This window comes from Castor canadensis, chromosome 3, assembly GCF_047511655.1.
Source record: "Castor canadensis chromosome 3, mCasCan1.hap1v2, whole genome shotgun sequence".
NCBI classification, from domain to species: Eukaryota; Metazoa; Chordata; class Mammalia; order Rodentia; family Castoridae; genus Castor; species Castor canadensis.
Window position 1 is genome coordinate 115,060,226 of NC_133388.1, and position 24,409 is coordinate 115,084,634.

The window sequence follows — 24,409 nt, forward strand, 5'->3', positions numbered from 1 at the left end:
TTAAGTTTCAAAGTAAAATTATTCAATTTACTCCTGGATAAGACAATATGAGCCCAAATTGACCATAGAATCTTTGGAGATCTCCATAGATTGTTAGCAATGTAAAAACATAATTTGCTCGTGTGTGTGTGTGTGTGTGTATGAGTGTGTGGCTGTGTGAGTGTGTGATGTATACTGTATGTATGAACGTATCCGTCACTCTAATTTGCCCAAGATACTGCAATTTTCCATTTAGAAGGAAATGTTCCAATCTGATTCTAGAAAAAAATATAAATTAAAGCAGTATATATATTTTTCCTTAAACAAGTTTGGAGGTCCCCATTTAAGCAAGTATACTGGTAATAGGCTTAATATTGAATAGCAAAATTAATGAATCTCATAAGTAAATATTACACACAGGTATCATTTTAAACTTTCATATGTCCTATGTAACTCATAAATTTAAAACATGTTTTGGGAGCTAAAAGATAGGATTACTACTTCAAAGAACCTATAGTTTATATAGAATCAAGATAATTCTAAAAATGATCTAAAGAGTCAGGCATTGCAATATCACAAACTGAAGCATTAAAAATTTGATACATGCTTTACAATTTTTTGAATTTCATAGCTTATTTATAAACATATACTCTGTTCTCAAATAAAATAACACTACTTACATTTTGTTTCTTTTCTGTAAGTTACACCATCCTGAATCTAGCTAAATACCTTTCAATATACACATGAGTCATTAAACCAATCCATGCATTTGTAAAGAAATCTGGTATCAAAAACTCTTGGAGCTTCAAGGCACTCCAGCTGCACATACATGGTTCTGTACTTCAGTTTTTTTCAGCTGTAGCCATCCTCTTAGAGGAGGGCATCCTGAATACATTTATTACCTGTCATAACCAGATCAAGTCAGATTTGTTTCTTATGCATGGTATTAATTTTTTTATTTGCTGGAAGATTCTATAAAGTTCCAAAGTGTATAGACTTCTCCTGGAACTTCTAGCACAATGCTGAGCATTTTTTTTCTGTTCAGAGATCACAGAAGTCACTCAGGTATGTAAAACAAGTCTAAAGTATGACCCTTATATTCAAGGGTCCACTGATAAAGGGAACACTGGCTGCTGAAACATGTAACAATGTGGCTATCACAGACAAATACGTGCACACAACTGAACAAGAGAAGCTTCAAGGTTATTGTTTAAACTTTGTTTGGTAAGAGCACAGTTGCCAAGACTGACTTAGTAAAAGGAAAATATGTATCAGTGTAGATGTGAGAGGAGAATGAAAGATTTCCAGTGTGATCTGAAACCTGCTTCAGTTTGGCAAGTCTAAGTGATATGACTCCCATTTAGTCAGACCTAACCTCCTGATCTATGGCTTGACAACCATTTACCTGGGTGGGGTTTGGCCACAGGCTGTTCATCTCTGATCTCCCCACAGAACCCAGCATGTGTGTAACAGGAAATGTTTTCAGTAAGTGCAACCTGGAATTCATGTTTGGGAAGGAAGGATTCCACCAGGCAGGTGTAGACTCACAGGTGTAGAGTCTCAGGTATGGAATTTTCTTAGATAGGAGCTGTAATTGTCTGCTATCTGGAACAACGAAAAGAAAAAAAAAGCTGTGTCTGCATTGGTGGCATGTGAGAAGTAATCTTCCAAGAAACCAGCCAAAGAGGAGTACAGCTTAGGGGCTTATCTTCTGTTTTGGACTTAAATCCTTAATATTGTTCTGATTCACCTCCCGCATTTTACCTGGCAGTCGTTTCTTATCACTTGTTTTTCTTGTGGAATTCTGTGTGAGGGGATCTCAATCTCAATCATTTTGCTGCTTTCACAGCCTGAAGACTAGGTATTCACACTCCAGAAGCAACTGCTTTATGGTATGAAACACAGTTAATGTCTTCTCATCTCCAGGAACATGCATGTTGACACATTAGCTTTATTTTGCTCAAGATCCTATTTCTCAATCAATTGTAACAAAACTGTAAGTTCTGATAACATAAAATTAGCACCTGATTCCAAGCAGCACCTTAACATGAAAAATATTGGAAAACTTTCCTTTTTTTATGATTGCAATTTTTTGTTTTTTATTCATTTATTCATATGTGTATACATTGTTTGGGCCATCTCTCCCCTCTGTGCCCCCCATCTCATCCCCCTCTCCCCAACCCCCTTGCTTCCAGGCAGAACCTGTTCTCCAATTTTGTTGAAGAGAAGGCATAAGCAATAAGAAAGACATAGCATTTTTACTAGCTTGAGATACAGATAGCTACACAGAGCTATTCTTAGTACTGCTTCCATGCACATATGTATTAAAACCCAAATTTGTTCATTTCTACCAGACCTGTTTGCTACTTCCCAGTCCCCTTCCCATAGTGGCCTCTGCCAATTTAAGATTACTTTATTACTTTATTAGCTCCTCTGCAGTGGGCACATCAAACAATTTCAAGTTTTAGGTTTCCTACCTTTCCCTATTCCTCCTGTACGCATTCTCCCCTTAGCATGTGATCCATATCCAATAATATTACTGCAATTATTTTAGGTCTAAAGTTTGCATATGAGGCAGAACATACAATTTTTGGCCTAGCTAACTTCCTTAAGATGATGTTCTCCAGTTCCATCCATTTACTTGCGAATGATAAAATTTCATTCTTCTTCATGGCTGAGTAAAATTCCATTGTGTATAAATACCACAATTTTCTAATCCATTCTTTGGTAGTGGAGCATCTTGGCTGTTTCCATAACTTGGCTATTGTGAATAGCGCTGCAATAAACATAGGTGTGCAGGTGCCTTTGGAATAACCTGAGTTGCATTCCTTTGGGTATATCCCCAGGAATGGTATTGCTGGATCATATGGCAGATCTATGTTTAGTTTTATAAGAAGACTCCATAATGTTTTCCAAACTGGTTGTGCTAGCTTGCATTCCCACCAGCAGTGTACCAGGGTTCCTTTTTCCCTGAACCCTCACCAACATTTGTTGGCAGTGGTGTTCTTGATGGTAGTTATTCTAATAGGAATGAGGTGGAATCTTAGTGTGGTTTTGATTTGCATTTCCTTTATGGCCAGGGATGGTGAACATTTTTTCATGTGTTCTTTGGCCATTTGGATTTCTTCCTTTGAAAAAGTTCTGTTTAGTTCTGTTGCCCACTGCTTTATTGGTTCAATGAATTTGGGGGAGTTTAATTTTTTGAGTTCCCTGTATATTCTGTTTATCAGTCTTTTGATGTATAGCCAGAGAATATTTTCTTCCACTCTGTGGGTGTTCTCTTCAGTTTAAAGACCATTTCTTGTGTGCAGAACTTTTTAATTTTGTGACGTCTTATTTGTCCATCTTTTCTCTTAGTTGCTGGGATGCTGGAGTTCTATTGAGGAAGTCTTTGCCTATTCCTATTGTTTCCTGAATACCCCCTGCTCTTTTCTGTACTAACTGCAAGATTTTGGGTCTGATATTAAGGTCATTAATCCCCTTTGGGTTGATACTAGTACAGGGTGACAGGCATGAATCTAGTTTCAGTTTTCTGCAGGCAGATAACCACTTTTCCCAGAACCATTGGTTGAAGAGGCTGTCTTTGCTCCATCTTATCTTTTTGGTACATTTGTCAAAATTAAGGTGGGCATAGCTGTGTGGATTCATATCCAGGTCTTCTATTCTGTTCCACTGGTCTTCATATTTGTTTTTGTGCCAGTAAATGCTGTTTTATGACCCTGTAGTACAGTGGTGGGGTATTGTGATACCTCCAGCATTGCTCTTTTTGCTGAGTATTGCCTTGGTTATTCACAGTCTTTTGTGTTTCCAAATGAAAATTAAGGTGGAATTTCAAATCTCTGTGATGAATATCATTGGGATTTTGATGGGAATTGCATTGAATATGTAGATTACTTTTGGTAGTATAGCCATTTTTACTATGTTGATGTTACCAATCCATGAGCATGGGAGATCTATCCACATTCTGTAAGCTTCCTCAATCTCTTTCTTCATATGTTTGTAGTTCTCTTTGAAGAAGCCATTTAGGTACTTCATTAAGTTTATGCCTACGTATTTTTTTTGTGGCTATTGTAAATGTAATTGTTTCATGTATTCTTTCTAATTTTTGTTCACTATTGTTGTATAGAAAGGGTACCGATTTCTGTAAGTTGATTTTGTATTCTGCTACATTGCTGAAACTGTTTATAGTGTCTAGAAGTTTTGGGGTGGGTGTTTTTGGGTCTTTGAGGTATAGGATCATGTTGTCAGCAAATAGGGATATTTTTACTGTTTCTTTACCTATTTGTATTCCTTTTATTTTTTCTTCTTGCCTTATTTCTCTGGCTAGGAATTCCTGGGCTATATTGACTAGGAGTGGAGATAGTGGGCATCCTTGTCTTGTTCCTGACTTTAGAGGAAATGGTTTCAGGTTTTCTCCATTACTTATGATGTTGGCTATAGGTTTGTCATATAGAGCCTTTGTAATGTTGAGGTTCGTTCCTTCTATTCTTAGTTTCCTTAGAGCTTTTATTATGAAGTGGTGTAGAATCTTATCAAAGGCTGTTCCTTCATCTATTAAGATGCTCATGTGTTTTTTGTCTTTGCTTTTATTAATGTGTTGTATTCTTTGAATGAAACCGACTTGTTTTTGGTAAATGATCTTCCTGATATGTTTTTGGATTTGGTTGCCATTATTTTATTGAAGATATTTGCATTGATGTTCATTAAGGAGATTGGCCTGTAGTTCTCCTTTTAAAATGTGTCCTTGTCCAGTTTTGGGAGAACTGTAATAATGGCTTCATAGAATGAGTTGGGCAGTGTTTTTTCCCTTTTTGTTTTGTGGAAAAGTTTAAGGAGTGTTAGTATTAGTTCTTCTATAAAGGTCTTGTAGAATTCAGCAGAGAATGTATCAGGTCCTGGATTTTCTTTGTTGGGGAGACTTTTTATTGCTGCTTCAATTTCATTGCATGTCATAGATCTGTTTAGGTGATTAATATCCTGTTGGTTCAGTTTCGGATGGTCATAAGTATCTAGAAAATTGTCCACTTCTTCAAGATTTTCAAATTTGTTGGAATATAAGTTCTCAAAATAGTCTCTAATGACTTCCTTGATTTCCATGGTGTTTGTTGTTATCTCCCCTTTTTTGTTTCTAATTTTGCTAATTTGGGCCTTTTTCCTTCTCATTTTAGTCAAATTTGCCAAGAGCTTGTCAATCTTGTTCATTTTTTCAAAGAGCCAACTTTTTGTCTCATTTGTTCTTTGTATTTTTTTTGGTCTATTTCATTAATTTTGGCCCTTATTTTTAGCATTTCTCTTCTTCTGCTTGTTTTGGGTTTTGTTTGCTCTTGTTTTTCTAGGAGTTTGAGATGTAACATTAGGTCATTTATTTGCATTCCTTCTGTCTTTTTAATATATGCACATATGGCTATAAACTTTCCTCTTAGGACTGCCTTTGCTGTGTCCCAGAGGTTCTGCTAGGTTTTCTTTTGATTTTCTTTAGCTTCCAGGAGCCTTTTTATTTCCTCTCTTATTTCTGCTTTGGCCTGTTGATCATTGAGCAATGTATTATTCAGCCGCCAACTATTTATGTGTTTTCTGCTGTTGCTTTTCTTGTTGAGTTCTAGTTTTAATGCATTGTGATCAGAAAGAATGCAGGGAGTTATTTCTATTTTCTTATATTTGCTAAGGCCTGCTTTGTGTCTTAAGATGTGATATATTTTGTAGAAAGTTCCATGGGCTGCTGAGAAGAATATATATTTTGTTGTTGTATGAAATATTCTGTAGACATCAATTAGGTTCATTTGATTCATGGTGTCACTTAGTTCTAGTATTTCTTTGTTGAGTTTTTTATTTGGATGACCTATCTATTGGTGATAGAAGGATATTAAAGTCTCCCACTACCACTATGCTGGAGTCTATTTGTGCTTTTAAGTCCTTTAGTGTATGTCTAATGAAATTGGGTGCACTGACATTGGATGAATATAGGTTGATAATTGTTATTTTCTTTTGATGTATTGCCCCTTTTATTAGTATGAAAAAACCTTTTTTGTTTCATTTGACCAATGTAAGTTTGAAGTCTACTTGACTTAAGTATTGCAACTCCTGGCTATTTTGGGGGGCAATTGGCTTGGTAAGTTTTCTTCTTTCAGCCTTTCACCCTAATCCAGTATTTATTTCTGTCAATAAGATGGGTCTTTTATAAACAACAGATCATCAGATTTTCCTTTTTAATCCAGTTGCGAGTGGTGCCTTAGTGGGGGAGTTGAATCCATTAACATTAATGTTAGTATTGATTGGTATGTGGTTATTCCTGCCATTTAGCTGTTTTTGTTGTTTAAATGATTGTGTGCAGTTGAATCAATGTTGCTCTCTGATTGCTTGTCTTTTCTTATTCTGTGGTTTGATTCTTCTGTCCTCCCATGTTTTGTTTGCTTGCATCTTTTGTGTGCATAATTCCTTGTAGAACCTTCTGTTTTGGTGGCTTGTTGGTAATACTCTGTTTTGGTTTCTTTTTATCTTGAAAGATTTTTATTGCTCCATCAATTTTGAATGATAGTTTTGTTGGGTAGAGCATTGAAGTTATTTTCATTCAGTGTCTGAAATACTTCCCTGTATGCCCTCCTTGCTTTTAAGGTTTCTGTTGAGAAATCTGTTATTTTGATGGGTTTACTTTTACATATTATTTGTTTTTCCTCTCTTACTTCCTTCTTCAATGCCCATGATTCTTAGGTTCAGTCTTTTGATGGAATTGCTGAGTTCTTACATATTCCTTTCACAGTTCTTATGTTGTTTGACTAACACTTCATCTGTTTTTTCTTTAATTTCTATTTTATCTTCATGGTCTGAGATTCTGTCTTCTACTTGGTCTAGTCTGCTAGAGTAGACTTCCACTGTGTTTTTTGTTTGACTATAGGGACTTTTTATTTCCAGGATATCTGTTTGATTCTTTCTTCTGAGGTTTTCCAAACATTTGTTCAACTTTTGTTTATAATTTTTGTTGTCTTCTTCAATTCATTTTTTTATAGTCCTTTGTTTCACTTTGGTGTTTGTTGAGATCTTCTCTGAGTTCCTTTATTTGTTTCTGTGTCATCTCATGTCTTTGTTTTGGGTGTCTTTAAATTTCTTGAGTACATCTTGTACATTCTGGTTGACTATGTCTCATATCTTCTCCATGAATTTCTCAGAGAGTTCTTCCCAGATTTCTTGCTTGAGTGTTTTTTTGTGGCCATCACTGTGTTCCTTAGTTACATTTATCATTGTTTTGTTGAGATCAGGAACTGAGTATCCATTTTCCTTATCCCCCTCTGAATCCTGTATTGAATTATTTTTTGAGGAGAGTGGTATCCATCCCTTCTACTTCCCATTGCCCCACTAGGTACTGTGCCATTATATTTTTGGTAGGCTAGTTGATGGATTTGATTGCCTGATGTATTTCCCTGCTTTAATTTGTGAATTCTGGCTGACTTGATTGTTAGCTAGGTTGACATGCTCTATCTGACCCTGGTCTGGGGCTATAATTTAGCATTAACAAGTTCACAGGTTCAATGCCAGACCAGTTGTTAACATATTCTATAGAAAACCTCTTGATGATATTATCTATAAACAGTTGGTGTTGGCAGGGATAATGGCTGTTAGGCTAGTTGTAGATTATCGGAATTGGTAAAGGTGGCATTAAAAAAAGGGGGGTGGGAAAAGGAGTGTGTGGGTGGGTTAAGAGTTATGGGGGTTGCTGGGTTTTGTGGCTCTTGTGTGTATTTGGGTGTATTTCTGTTACAGTGGAGGGTGTTTGTATCAGGGATTGCAGGCGGCTATGGTTGTGTGCACTTGGTGGAGTAGACTAGTCAGAAGGTGATGAGTGTGGAGGAGGGAGGGGTAGTGTTGTGTCAAGTTGGGGGAGGGTGGAAGGGAAGATGAAGACAGGGGAAAGAGTGGATGAGAAGAGGCAGAAAGAGTAGTTGGGAGAAAGAACAATGGATTGTAGTACAGTAGAATGAGGAAGAGTGAAAAGGATGAGAATAAGGATAAAAGAATAATGATGATGGAGTTAATAATACAGGAATAGAAAAGAAAAAACATAATTTAAAAAAAAACCCACTAGGTTCAGGAAACTGGGTCAGTAATTCAATCTATTAACAAAAGTTCTGGAGTTATTCCTTAGGTGTCCAATCCTGGTATTGGTGTTCAAGCAGAAGGTTTGACGTGGTCTCACCAGGTGACTGGCTTGTGAGTGGTACTGGACCTTCTGTCTACAAGGTTAGTTGGAGTTGTGAGGTGAGGTAAGATTGCCACTTCATGCAGGGTGGTCAGAGCTGTTGTTTTCAGCAGGCAGAAGCTGTGATGTTCTGCACCTGCAGCTTTGGTCAGCTACTCCCCCAGCAAGGTTGGACAATTCAGTTTTGAATGTTGCAGTCTGTCCCAGAGATAGGCTCTGGGATCCACCTCCTGCCCAGCTTTGAGATGTCAGTTTGTCGCTCAGTTCCCTCCCTTAGCCTTTATGCCTCTCCTGATCTCTGCTGGGGTGCCAGCAGATCCTCTAGGCAGTTGGTTTGTCAGCCTCACTTTGCTCTCAGCCTTTGATGCTTTATGGCATGTCACTGAGTGTTCCGTGCTGAGAGCTCAGTTCCTTGCCACATCCATGACAGTTCAACAATGAGAATTCAGCTCTTTGCCCCTCTCCATTCTCCAGGGTGGGTTCAGGTTCCACCCCACCCCCCAGGTCTATGTTAGATTACAGTTGCTGTTTATGGCTTTCAGTTTTGCTGGGGGATCATTCAGTCCACCCAGGTGCTGTGCTGGGTTATTTTCCCAGGGCTGGGGGGTGTGGATTGGGGAGCCACATTCACCTGTATCTCCAGTTTCACACAGGCAGTTTTAGAGCCACTGTCGGGGAGAAATGTTCTCAGTTTTCTTATTGACATTAATTGTTATAATAACAAAATAAGTACTTTTCAAAAACTCATTACTAATATGTTCTATATCAAGAGTTTATTTACAATTTGGAATTCCCAGGATACAAGTCTAAATGCAAAAGAAGGTGGATTATGTTCAATTGATAACTCTAAGATATTTTACTACTTATAATGGCTTGACTTGGAATTATTCAACCTTTGAGTGTGCAAAAGCAATGTGCATTTAGCAGAAAACATATTTCAGACTTTGAGTTTGGATCTGTTCCTGTGCTGGTGATATGGGGTACAATAGGTAATCTGCACTACACTGTGCTGCTAAGCTGTGATATTCAGTAGGTGAGGGATATTAAGTGATTTTCAATTTGCGATGGCTTAGAGGGATATATTCCTGCTGTAAACCCGGGAGTATCCATGAATACACACAGGCACATTTTCGTTACTGAATTCTGAAGTTGTTACAAGCCTTTAAACTGCCATGAGTAGTTCAGAGATTCAGTTTGATATGGAAAAAACATCAAATCGTCTTGAAAACCAGTTAAATTTCAGAGCTTGTTTTGATGGCATTTTAGATCTTCAAAATTTTATATGATGGGACAGGTTTGTTCAGAGAATAAGGACTGCACTTATTTCATTCTTTCTTCTTCTTTTCTAACTTTTTTTTTGAAACAAGGTCTTGATACATAGCCCAGGTTGTACTCAAACTCACCATCCTGCCTCAGCCTCTGGAGTGCTGAGGTTAGAGGCATACATTACCATTTATTAATTATAGAAATTCTTAATCATACAACTTCTATGTATTTTTAACTGAGAAATACAATATAAAGTAAAAAAAATTACATTATATTCTTCAAACCAAATATAAAATGGTAAATATTTTAAAACTACCAAAAATTGTCTTACTCACATCTATGTATGTGTATTTCACATGCAAAAATAAATTTTGGTTCACCCAGAAATTAATCCACATGTGAAAATATAGGAGTATACATAACTTATTTCTCTGTGTACATGTAAAATAAACCCTGTTTACAAATGGGAACATTTTAAAGGCATAATTTTTCATCAACAAATAATACCCTGAACATTTGTAATCAATACAAAAACACAGAATGAACAGTATTCTGTTTTGGACATGTTGATTATTGTTTAGCATGATAAGTAATTCATTATATACTGCATGTGAATTTTAATCACTGGATATTTTTAACCCATTTTAAGTTAATGCCAAAATGAGGGCATCTAGAAAAACAGGTCCTTGACCCAGGGCGTAATGAACCATATTGTCATACCCTTTTTCATTTCTGTAGTAGCTTTGTTATTTAAGTTTGTATTCCCATTGATACATGAATACATAGATTATTTTACCTGCACTACGTAGTTAGACAACCCAGTTATTTTTCAGGTATTGAGGATTGAACCCAAATTCTTGTGAATGCTAGGTAAGCACTCTAGAACTGGGTCAAATCCTTATCCCCCACACTACACAATTAAAATTTGGAAATAAGCTTTAAAAATTCCATTATCAAACAGATTTATCAACACTACAGCTAGCAGTTTTTACGTATTGACTTAGTCTGTCTGGATATTTTCACTCAGTTTTCTGGGATAACAAGAATTGTTCAAATGCATGGTATTAAGTAGTTATATAGCCCAAAATACTGGCATTGCAGTGTGAATAGACCTGTGGTCCCAGCTGCTTCAGAGAGAGAGTTGCGAGAGCCATGAGTTCAAGGCCAGCCTGGGCAACATAAGCAGTGTATTAAGACACTGTCTAAAATAAATAAAGAAGTAGTAGTATGTGGAGTGTAAAGGTTATGATGACATAATTTGAATAAGATGGACACAATTTATTACTGTTTCCAATCTCAAGCATATTACTTCTTCAGTCATTGAGTAAATATTATAAATGCCATGTTCCATTTTATTATTTTGTTTGTCACCTGTTAGAAAAATATACAAATAATTTCTAAAGACAATTTTATAATTTCCCCAGCATTGATTTTTATCTACTAATCATTACTATTTTAGACTATTCTAGTCATTGGTATATCTCACTGTTTAATCATTTTCTTGTCATTGATATATGCTTTCTTTCTATTTGAATATTTGTCCATCAAACTTCCTCCTACATGCTTGGCTAATATATGAGGAGTGGAAGAAAATATACCTTACATCTTATCCTCTGACAAATAGCAATGGTGTACAATACCAATGCAGCCAACTCTGTAAGGATCAAGATGTTCCTAAGGATTCCTGTGATACTGAGATGACTTTCACCATGAGTCAAGTACTGAGGAAAACTGTAACCAAAACAGAAACAACACAACAGCTCTCCAGATATAAATAGTGCTGATAGTCTAGGAAGGGAGGGGAACAGAAAGGGGCAGTGGTCATTGCTGAGGAAACCATCTATTTTCCACACACTGCTGTGCATGGGTTGCTAAAACAAGATTCCTTTGATGAACACACTGCATGAGGAAAGCGTCCTCTGAAGATTTCTATTAAATTCTTATAAAATGTTATCCACTAAATTGTCTTAAAGTAAATGTTATGCTGTATTTGGGATCCTGGCTAAAAATATTTCAAACTGTATCCTTTATCCTTTAGTGTTTGACCTTTCCATTTCCTCTCTTCTCTTGAAAGTTAAAGCAAATTGGATATTATATAATTTGAAAGCACAGAAAATAAACAGCACGAAGTCAGTTGCTGATGGGTACATAATCGTTTAGTGTCATGTGGAAGCATAGGCTTTCAGTTTCTCATAGGTGAAGTACCTTTTTCAAGATGCTTAAATATGAAATTCAGTATAACTGTAATAACCAATTAATGCTGGTTTTTGATACATGATGATTTCAGTATGTCAAGCTAGAATTTTACTGTGTATTAACTCACTAAAAATAGACCTTCATAAGAATTTGGAGGCCTTACATTACCTTATCCTTGTTATTCTCACTTATTTATTTACTTATCATTGCAGATTAAAAAAATCAACAGAAACTTTCCTGTAAACCAGCAGGTAAGATCGAGTAATATTTGGGAATTTGAATCATAGATTTCCTTAATTATATATTTTATAGACAATCTTGATGTCATTGGATTTTTGTACAGAAGTAATTGGTAATATTTGCTACTTTCAGGTAAAACACTTTGATAATGTATTGATGACATTTCATATGCTTGTTTCTCTAATGACCTTTAAAAGAAGGTTTTAGAAATATGCATCTAAATAAACTGAGGCAAAAAGTGTTTTCTGACACATTCCTTGTATTTATTTGTACACAGTGCTGAGGAACTATTTCTGTGAGATAGTTTTAGTGTATCTTAGCTTTTGGAAGACATATTTTAAATTGATCTCAAAGACCAAGGGATCTTCACAATTTGTTGATAGTATTTTAAATGAGTCTACGTTAATGCATAGAATGGAAATGATGTATGATTGGTTAAACAGTTTTAGAAACTTATTGTTCTGATGTCAACTTTGATTTGCAACCATTGATTAAAATCTAAATATCTAAGACAGATATTTATAAAGTACATAAATTGCAAGCCAATTTCAGTGGTAAAAAATTTTTGAATGCTCTTCTACTTATAAAAGTAAGGGAATTTCCTTATCCAAACTCCGGCTTTCTTATCTGCAATACTTGTTTCAAGGCAATAAATCACTCAAATTTATTTTTGAGGATTAAATAATAAATACAAGTAAATTCTCAATATATGCTGCTATAACATTAGGGGTGCTAAACTTTTCAAATTGTTCTTTGAAATACAGAATTTATGTGTTGTACAAATTGTGTGATTGATGATGTCGCTAACCCAGGCTAGCCCACAAGCCCTTTGAAATGTTGGTGGAAAACTCAACTTTGGTGAATTGAGTATGCTTATTACAATGTTTTGAGCTTTACCTTCTTTTACCTGGGTACCCCACCTTTCTTACTTTGAGGCCTTCACTCTAAGCCTAATTGATATTATAGAGAGATGAGGAAGTTGGGGAGATACATGTCAGGCTATGTTCTGCTCCAGCTGTAGTTGCATTTGAGAACCTTATTTTCAGTGTGGAAGCCAGTGCTGTGATATAAACCCTTGCTAGCTCTGTGAGGATACCGGAGAAGCTCCCTGTGCAGTGCTGTTCTTGTCACAGGTGACTAGTGCAATGTGCAGGTAGTACACAGATGACATTTTGACAAGTACATGTAAGTGATTTCACAGGGCTGCAGCAGAGGGGAAATGCTATTAGTGAGAAGTTATTCAAATAGAAGGAAGCCTCAGCTATGGGGAACAGTAGTAATGGCATTTGTAGGTATAGTTCATTTAGTCATATTAGTGAACATGGATATCTAGGGGTTTTTGAATTCTTGCTAAAAATTAAAATGTTGAAATATTGTATTTAATGTTGCTCTAAGATCACCACCCTTCTTTGCTCTTTCTAACTTTAACATGTGGAATATTAATAATTGGTATAATTTGTTTTACTGTGAGTGTCCCATAGCCTTGATATTGCTGGAGTTATTCTTTGCTTACTATGACAACTACATTTTTACACTGCCTACTGCTCAAAGAGAAATCTGAGGTTCAATGAAATTCTAAGAGTTTATTTGGGTAAGAAGCAATTCATGATTTGGAAAATAGCAAAAGACAGGTTGATGTACCTATGACAAAATATCACGGGCAAGGATTTAGGGAGGAACATGCAAAAGGAAAATTAATTATTTGGTAGGCTACAATAGCACAATTGCATATTTGTTTTATACTATTAGAAAGTTCCAAGTTACATGGTTTTAATTTTTTTGGCTGGTTATGGGGTTTACATTCTGCTTTTTTTAAATATAGTCACTTGCAAAAAAATCACTCAGGTTATTTTATTTGTGTCTGCAAATCAAGCAAGGTTGAGGTCACTTCTGAGACCTGAGTGGCTTCATTACTGGAAGCCATGAGGATTAAACAACAAAAGTTGTATAATATTCTAACATTATATACACATATAATATTTTTTTTTTGGTGCTGTGGGTTGAACTTAGGACCTTATTCTAGTTAGCAGGCATTACCAATTGAACCATGTCCCCCAGCCCTTTTTGCTTTAGTTATTTTGAGGATAGGGTCTCGCACTATTGTTTGAGACAGAGTCTCTCGAACTTTCTCTCTGGGGCTGGCTTTGAACTACAGTCCTGCTGAGTAGCAAGGGTTACAAGCCTGAGTCACTGCAACAGGCCTACAAATATAATATTCTAACACATATTTATATATGACAACCACAGATGTGCATTAGTATATGCATTATAGTTCATTCCTCATTCCTATAACAAACACCTGAGACTGGATAGTGTATGAAAAGGGATTTATTTAGCTCACAGTTTGAAGGCTAAAAGTCTAAGACTGGGTAATCCCATTGATTCAATCACTGGTGAGGGAGTCCTGGGTTATGTGACACTATGACAGATGGTTGATGGCAGGATAAGAAGCCAGAGAGACTTCTGGGGTCAGGATTGTTCTTTTCTAATAGCCTTCTCATGAGAACTAACCAAAGTTCCAAGAGAACTACATCAAATCCTTCAGAGGGCACTGCCTCCTATGATGTAATTACTTCTCTCCAGGCCTCACCTATTAAAGCTTCCACACAGTCCCCAAACACCACCATGCTGAGTATTAAGCTCTCAACACATGAAGCTAGGTGGACAAACTTATACCTTATTTAAGTCACAGTAGGATTTGCAGATTTGGGGGATTTTTTAATAATACTGTAAATTATACTGAAATTTTATTTCAATCTCAGCAGCACAAGTATGAAAATCATAATGAATTCTTCCTGGTATTTTCAAAGTTTCAATCAAGAGTTAATAGATATTTTCCTGCCTACCTTCTATCATATAAATGAAGAGTTTTAGGAAGCAGGAATATTTCAACATTTGTATACATACACAATAGGGGAAACTCACCTGCAAAGCATGATAACAGTGCAGTAAGAGATGGGGCTCCTTCCCTGCTTGATAAAATGGGAGTCACTTTAAAATAAGAATACCTATAATCCTATTTCTGGTCCAGACTTATCATTCGAACCTTTGCTTAGCCATATTGAATTGCTTTCATCTCATCATTGTTCCTAACTTGATTCTCCTGCAGCTCTTTGAAACTTAGATTAAATACAAAGATGCATTGTATGTGTGTGAGTGCATCTACATATGCTTTTAATTAAACAATTCATGCATCTGCTAAAGTACTTCAGTGTTTTGAAGAGATGTGAAATGAAAAGCCACCTCATATACTACCAACAAGAAATTTACCCATGATGCATAGGATCAGAATTCCTTTGCTTCCTATGAGGTTTGGCTTTGAATTTGTGCTATGTAGGTGGTACCTTTACTTAAGCCTCAAGTTTGAGTAAAGTTAAAACAAAACAGCAGAGGCCCTTGCTAAGGATCAGGTCTACAAGCCTCTGGCACTTCCATAGTGCACAGGGCCTTCTGTGAAACCACTGTCACTGAAGTAGTTGCATCTAAAATTACAAATCATACAGGGAAAGGAAATAAAGCATGATAAGGGAAAAACGTCATCTGCAGATTTAAAAAGTAATCCAGAAATATCTTAACTAATATGTTTTATAAATAAAGAACATACATTGTAAGATAGGAACAGGGCATGATATCAAAATGTGGGTTAATAAAAGAGCCAAGTAAAAGTTCAAAAATTTTAAGAAGTGTTCCTTTAAAGTCCATTAACCAACTGAACATGCTTAATTATTGTCTCCACCTGAAATCACCTAGAACAACTCCTAGTTCACTTTTTGTCAAAAGTTAAGTTTGCCATTTCCTCTATGCAATCTGGGACATAGTCAACTGCTTCTCTAATGAGGTTTTGATCAGGTTCAGGGAACACACCGAGATGCACTTCCACAAATTACCGCTTATTGAAAATCATGGAAGTGGGCCAGGGGTCTCGCTGTTAAATTGAGCAGTGATTCTATGTGAGTGTAAAATCATGTCACGATCGTTCTCCTAATGCTTTATAGGTGAGTGAGTACAGGTCTGAAAAACTAGATCTCTCTCATCGTACTGTGTGTTCCATAATTTATATACTTTATTGCACTTAAGTTTTACTCATGGTAATGAGTCACTCCATCTTGAAATATACCTTTAAAAAATATCATTTTTACAATGAATTTCTTCTAAAGGATTGACTCATCATTGAAATACTATGAAGATTGCAGAGTAAAATGTGATGTGTTGGGGAGAGTTAAAAAATTTAAAGGATGCTGTAAAAATTTCTGGAGTGACATCAAAGAAGAAAAATGAGTAAGGACCTCCTAAAATGAGCTTCTCAATGAAAGCAACAAAAATCTAGCAAACATTAGAATTAATTTTTTAATTAATTAATTAGAAAAAAGTTAGAATTAACTCTTCATAAGTAAAGAAATTCACCAAAGGCTTGTTGAATCCCAGGAGTGATTGTTCAAAACAATAGTTGAATCATAGGAAAACAGTGAACTTTTGGAAATCTGAACTTGATCTATCTCTCCCTACTGCCCTCCAGCCACAGGGTGACTCTGAAAATAACAGTTCACATTCCTGGTGCCTTCTTGTCTACCTTTTCAGGTCTATTGTATTTCTAATCTTAGTCCAAGAATCAGTAAAAATCTACTAGCCTAAAATTTATAATCTGATAAGATATATATTTGTTTCATTTAATTTTATCTTTTTTGAAGATGTATATGTACTTTTGTTTATGTGTTTTAAACATACTATTCTATTAATGAGACGTAATTGGTCTTTATTTTGGAAGAAAGAGATTTCAAAACCCTTTTTTTCAATGTGAGGAAAAATTTATTTTAGTTCTTTGTATATTCAATGTATAAATGTTGAAAACAAATCATAGAGTTACATAAGGTAGGACAAATGCCTCTGTAATTATTCAGTTCTATTTTATAATACTTGATAAGATATGCTGACATGATTTGATGGAGGCTCTTCACTGAAAAAACAATGTTTCCATATAAATTAACTATTAGAAAAGCAACTAATTTACAAATCATTAATAAAAACTAGTGACAGAGGTTTCCTAGGGATAAGACAAATGGAAATATTATCTAAAAATCGACATAAAAGAGACCACAATTAATTATGCAAAAATAGATATTGCGATGAAGATTTTAGAAGATGCAGAAGAGAGTTATCTCAATGATGGAAAGCTATGTGTTTGTGTTTTTACATGTTCATGGGCTTCATTATTGGAAGACTTTTAATTTGTAATTGATTTTTTACTAAATAAATAAAATTTCAAAACTCTGAGGGGTGGGGGAATGTGTAGCAAAATTGTTTTGTTTTCTATTGTACAAACATAAAGACAGACTGATAGATTAATTGATTGATAATAGACATATCCACACACACTGCATAGTATATATGTCCATTTATCTTAAGGTAAGGGCACTAATGTGGAAGAGCTAAGGGATGTAGTACCTGTGCAGATTCACCTAAGACTTAAACACTAAAGACCAAGTCTCTGTGAAGTTGCTTCCTGCAAGACCAGTCACTCTGCCTGCAACATTTGCCTCACAAAGAAATCTCCTCAGTGCTTCTCAGTTCTCTGCCAGGCCTGTCATGATATTCAAGTCCTTACATATTCATTCTGAGCGGTGCAAAGCCTCTCTGAAAGAAATCAGGCTACACCAAAAGAATCTATTCCTTCTTTATCCTCATCCTCAGACTGTCATATTTGTTTGCATTTTCTTGACTATTATAAAATACATGTGATTCCCTCCCCCGTTTATTTTCCCCACTCCCTAACTACATTTGTTTTGTCCATGTAACTGTGTGCATCCATGCTTCAGTTCCTCTTGCTTCTGAATAGTTTCCCATTGACAGCTATACCGCTATTTATATATCAAGGCACCTGCTATTGTCCATAGGTTATATACTAAATCTGGAGGTATACATAGAACTGTGTAATCATAAGCATTTATGAGCAAGTATTTGTATTAACTAAGCTGCTATTTATTTTGGATAAAATAGCGAAGTGGAATAATATGGATATGAATGAAAAATGTCCTAAGAATAATAAAATTATTTTCCAAAGGATTTTTATATTTCATCTTTATACTAGCAGCATACAGAGGATCCCTTGGTATAGACAGTCTTTCTAATTTTAAGCATCCTTAATATGTTGTGACTTCTTAGTATAATTTTAACTAGCATTTCCTCAATGATTAATGATTTTAATGATATCTTATATACTTATTATCATCTAAATATATCTTTTGTAATGTATGTAGTAAATTTGTTGTCCAAGAATGGAAGTTTTTAATTTTTTTGTTTTTTGTGGTACTGAGGTTTGAACTCAGGGCCTATACCTTGAGCCACTCCACCAACCCTTTTTCATGATGGTTTTTTTCCAGATGGGATCTCATGAAGTATTTGCCCATGATCCTCCTGATCTCTAACTCCTGAGTAGCTAGGATTATGGGCATGAGCCACTGGTGCCTGGCAGAGGTTTCTAATTTTGATGATACTCAACTTATCATATTTTAGTGGATCATTTTGTTGGCATCATATTAGAGAATTTTTGTCTAACTCAAGACAGAAAATGTCAATTGCATTATTTTCTAGGTGTTTTATAATTTTCTTTATTAACACTAGCTCTATGATCCTTTTTGAGTTAATTCTTATTTTAATATTGGGATAGATCAAAGCTATGTTTAAAGGGACAACAAATTGCAGCACATTTGTTGAAAATACTATTTGTTCCTCATTCACTAAAACATAACTCTTCACCAAAAAATACATAGATCATGTATATGTGCATCTTTTCTGCACTCTCAATCCTGTTGTGTTGGTCTCTTGTGCATTTTGTGGCAAATACTACATTGTGTTAAATACTGTCACTTTATAGTCTTGTGACATCAGTAGTATAAAGCCTTTAACTTTGTAATTCTTTTTCATAGTAACTTTAACTACTTTGAGGTCTTGCTATTTCTACATGAAATTTAGATCCAGTTTTCTAACTTAAACACTTTTTAAAGAATTTGGATTATTATTGAAATTGCATTGAATCTCCAAATATGAAGGAATTTGATACATTATCATAATTGGGTCTTGAGATCCATGAATATGGTCTATTTGTCCAGGTTCATCAGGGCTTAATTTCTCTCAGAAATATCTTTTAGTTTTATTATATAGACATTAGGCATCTTTTGTCAGATTTATTCCTAAGTAGTTTACCTGTTTCTGCATTTACATTTTGTATTATTCTAGGACTTAAGTCAAAAATGACTTTTATGTTGATTTTGAGCCTTGATTTGACCCTAAAATTACCTTTAAGTTCTAGGAAATGTACAGAAACATAATGTCTGCGTATAAAGGTAATTTTAATTCTTCCTTTTCATTGTAGGACATTTTGTTTCTTTTAATTGCTTTATGGCACAGTAAGATCCTTCAGTACCAGGCATAATGTAGCCAGTGAACATGTGTGTTGGTACTTTTTTCCTTGTTTCGATTTTCATGGGAAAGCATACAGTTTCAATAAGACATATGACAGTATCTGAGTGTGCTTCATTTTTCATTTGGTGTGCTTCATCATGTTGAGAAAGCTCCTTTCTATTACTGTTGAAAAGATTTTATCAAAATGAAAATTAGATTTTGTTAAGTGCCTTTTCTGTAACTAGTGAAGTATTTTGCTTTTGGGCCTTTTTCTGTTAGAATGGTGTATTTTATTATTTATTTTCAAATGTTGTACTAACTTTGAGTTTTGGAGATATACCCCACTTGGTCATGGCTTGACCTTTGTTTTCATTACTGGATTCAGTTTCCTAAAATATTTTCATCTACATTTCAGAGTGATGTTCTTTGTTCTCATTTATTTATTTTTGTTATCATATTATTGTAGGTGGGTGCCTTGTAACATTTGCAATAGTTCTTAAAATATATCATAGTTGAATTCACCCCTTCCATCATTCTCCTTTATCCCCGCTCCCCTCATTCCTGGAATAGTTTCAACAGGTTTCATTTTTCTATTTGCATGCATTTGTACACAGTATTTCCACCACATTCACCCTCCTGCACCTTTTTATGTAATTCTCTCTTCTTTTAAGTCTTTATAGTAAATATAAGTTGATACATTATACTTTCTTTAACATTCCCTTCGAGATACTTTCTAACTTACTTGTGTTTTTTTTTTTTAATTTTACTCATGAGTATTTGGAAGTATCATTGAGTTTTCAGATAATTTGGTGATTTATATAGTGTGTTATTAGAATAATGATGGCTTTGTGTACTGAGTTGGAGGCATTCCCCTTTCTGAATTTCCTGGAGGAGGTTACGTAGCAACTGTATTGGCACACACTTTTTCATAGCATTCTCTCATATATTCTCTAAATGCTTTTGCCTTCCTTATTTTGGTAACTGACTCCTTGTCTCTCTCTTTTTTATTAAATAGTCTAGATAAAGACTTACCATTTTTTAAAATTTTTTCCAGAGAATCACTTTAGATTCCTATTTTCTCTGTTGCTTTCCCTTTTTCTATTTCATAGTTTTTCACTCTGATATTTATGATTTTCTTAGGGCCTAGGTTTTTATTTTTATTTTTGTTGATCTTTTTCAAGCTTCTAGAGATGTAATATATATTTCATATTTTCCTCCATAATACAGGTTTTTAAAGCTATAAATTTTTCTCAAATACTGTTTAACTGCCTTTAATTAAATTTGGTGCATAGTTTCATTTACAATCCACTCATTGTACACTTTAACTTTGCCTGTGATTGCAAGTCCATATAGCCAAATAACTGTCTAAGGGGAGGGCTCTGGAGGGTGAGAGTCAACTGACTCATTTGACATAAGTCCCCCCTGTTTTTTTGTTGTTTCCCAAATTTTTAGCAATCTTTGAGTGGTAACATTTTTCCATTTATAATTTGCTTTCAATTTATATCCCAAGTCCCCAAGTAGTTAGATTTTTTTAACTTTAAATCTATTTTTTGTGATTAGTGTCTTCATGGTCTTGGTAAATAAGAGATGTTAAAATTAAGGAACTATTTTTAAAATCCACTGGCAGGTGTTGTGAGACTAAAACGAACATGAAATCACTGGCGAGACACTATGTAGGTCTGAAGAGGAAAGCAGAGGGAAGTGATATAAAAATCCTATAAGAGTAGCTCAGTAAGTAGAGCCAAGATGGTAATCCTGTAATATCAGCGTTTGGGAGGCTGCGGCAGGAGGATCATGAGTTTAAGTCCAGCCTAGGCTACATAGCAAAACCTTTTTCCAAAAACATGCACATAAATAAACAAAAAGAGTAACTCAGTGAATAAAGACGTCGAGTAGAAGATGCATACTTTTGAAGAGAATCTCACTAAACCTCGAGAGACCTCTTCAGAGACAGATGTAGAAAATAGCCACCACATCTCACACTCCTTCTCTGTCCCCCTCCCATAGACCCACCCTCCCACTGTCCTCATGTCATGATATACCATTGTATGGTATATCGCATTTCTAGTTTCACTGCTGGAAGACAATCAACTTGTTGGGATTTTTCCAGGGGCAAAGTATGAAATAAATAATTTCATTACTCTATGTCATATCATTTAAGATGTACTGTATTTAAGTAGCAATATACATCACATTTTTCTTTTTACTACTGGACTACCCTTAAAAGTTTAAAACAGAATTGTAGTAACTTTGCTGTGGAAATAGTCTCTTAATATTATACTTTATAATTTTATATCACCATGTGCCTTTTAAGCATCTTTGAGAGTATTTATCTCCATAATAACAGCTGAAAAATCTTTTTAGCATAATATTTTATACATTCTTAACTCACCAAAAGGGATTTGGTTTGAGCATGTCTTTAGTAAAATCTTTGAATAACACATTCTCATTTATGCTCTCTCTTGTGTGTTACTAAACATATGATTTATTCAAACTCCCCTAATTTCATTTTAGAAGGCATTAAATTTCATCTAAGGAGAAGGTGAATTCAGCTATTCTGGTGTCATTTTTCATTCATTCTGTACTGTGTTGAACTATATATTAAAAAGAAAAATCCACCTTCAGTTCTGTATATGAAATGTGATTGCTGACCTTGAGTGACCCTGATACACACCTAGAGGTGAGGGAGTGTGAGGACCATACTTTGTTTCATATGTTTTTGTACATTTGACTTATTTTTAATAAACATTTATTTAGGTATTCTTTAATAACTTAAAAATAACAAAAAAGGACAAAATGGTGACATGTTACATATAATTTAGGACACAGAAATAAAATCTAGATGGGATATATAAACTTGTGACACAATTCTGAAGGTTTCATATAAATTTTAACTCTTAATTATACTTTACAAATATGTGCAGACTTGTAAATACAGAGAAGCATCATTTGACATCATTGTTCTTGAAGCAGAATAATTCTTTCCAGACTCTACTGCCTACTATTACCCATGGAGGAGAATCATGATATTTACAGTTCCAACAAATCAAGACCTCATTTTCTTTCATGAAATATGGGGATTCTCTTGGTTTGTTAATTTTTATTTTATCACCCTAAATGAAATCAGAGATTCAGGAGAAGAATTAATTTGTCAAGCCTCAAAGTATATTTTGACAAATTGACATGGAGTAGAATTGCATGGTAACATTCATAGTTATTTTTAACTGTTCAATGAGCAATGATCTCTACTGAAATTTGCATTTTAATTACATAATCCTACCCAGTGAGGCATGAGTGAATTTTAATCCCAGTTTGAACAACAAGAAGCTTTAGGAGAATGACTGAAATTTATGTGCTTAATGTGCATTTGTTTTAATGATTGAAACTGTGAAATTTTTAAAAATGAAATTTATTCAATTTCCAATACTCCATAAAATTGTGTGTTGTGTTCCATGAACAAACTATGACTGTATTATGAAAGCCGCAGTATATGTAAAATATAAAAAAGTTATTATTACTTAATAAAGAACCTAAAGATTCCTGAAAATGTCTTTCAAGATAATCAAAAGTCTTATTTTCTCTAGTGAACATGCTGCAGTATATTTAGGAGCTAATGAGTACGGAATATTCTCTGAGAACACACTAGAAGGAAAGAAATCCAGCAGCAGAAGGGAAATGTGGCTGGAGGGATAAAACCCAAAAGTCGATAGCTATCATCTTATTTTGATGTTTAATTCACTTAAAGCATTTTATTCATTTCATGTGGAGAATATTTCTCAGGTGGACTTAATAATAAAGAGGCCTTGAGAAAAGAGGCTAGAGGAAGGAAGCCACAGAGGAGGAAGCCAGCTAAGGGCACAGGCATCAGACTCCATGCTTCAGTATGGTGTTGCACTAGTTAGAGGTAGCATGCCTGAAAGTGTGATTTCACAGGACCTCTCCAGTGGCTCTCATTAACTCTGTGTAATCCCAAAACCGTCATTGAAAGGATGGAGGTCTCATTAAAAGAGAACAGTCACTTTTTAAAATTAATTAACATTGCATAATATTTATGCATATTTATAAGATACAATATAATGTTTTAATTCATATGTATATAAGAAATGATCAATTTGGGGTACCTAAACTTTTATAATTTCTTTACAGTGTTCATAAATCCCTTTCTTCTAGCTATTTTGAAATACATAATACATTATTGTGATTTATAGTCACTCTGTTGTGCCACAGAATACCAGAGTTTATTCCTCCTATCAAATAATAGCACAGCCATTGACTGATCACCCCTCCTCCTTACTCTCCAGTCTCTGGAAACCACTATTCTGCTTTCAACTGCCATCAATTAAACATTTTTAGACCTCACTTGTGAGTAAGATCATGTAATATTTGACTCTTTGTGCTTGACATATTTCACTCAACATAACACCCTCCACGCCTAGCCATGTGGTAATGAGTAAGAGGGTTTCATGCTTTTTATGGTCAAATAATATTCCATTGTGCATATAGTTTACATTTTCATTTATCGCTGGACATTTGAGCTAAATCATATCCTGACTATTGTTAGTGGTGTTGTATTTAACATGAAGTTTTTTCAACATATAGCTTTCATATCCTTTGGGTATATATGCAGCAGTAGAATTGCTGGCTCATATCTTAGTTCTCTTTATAGTTTTTGAAAAACTTCTATACTTTTCCCATAATGGTTATGCTAATTAACAATTAACCGGCAGTGCACGGGGCTCCTCTTCCTTCACATCCTTCCCAGGATTTGCTGTGTTTCTTTTTTGATAATAGCCGTTCTCACTTGAGTGTGGCTTTGATTTGCATTTACCAAATGATTAATCATATCGAACAGTTGTTCACATATCTGTTGTCATTTGTATGTCTTCTTTTGAGAAATGTCTACTCAGATATTAGCTCTTTCTGTTTGTTTCTTTTGAGACAGGGCCTTGCATTGTAACCAAGCCTAGCTTCAAACTCAAAATTCTCTTTCCTTTGCCTCCCAAGTGCTGAGATTACAGGCATGTTCCATTATTCCACCTGACCCACTGTTAATTTCCTTTATACTTTTAAGTTCTTTATCTACTCTTATAAGGATCCTTGTTTGCAGATATTGTGCATGCTATCTCTTTGTTCAATTCA

At 34.9% G+C, this 24,409-nt stretch overlaps 1 protein-coding gene across 9 annotated transcripts in view; it reads left to right on the plus strand.

Annotated features, from left to right (window-relative positions):
- Sntg1 (syntrophin gamma 1) overlaps positions 1-24,409 on the plus strand; it is an 825,003-nt gene that overhangs the window by 622,169 nt on the left and 178,425 nt on the right. For all 9 annotated transcript variants that reach the window (XM_074068516.1, XM_074068515.1, XM_074068519.1 and 6 more), the window contains one exon: positions 11,845-11,883. In XM_074068516.1, the coding sequence (XP_073924617.1) occupies positions 11,845-11,883 (39 nt within the window). The remainder of the gene's footprint in view (positions 1-11,844; positions 11,884-24,409) is intronic.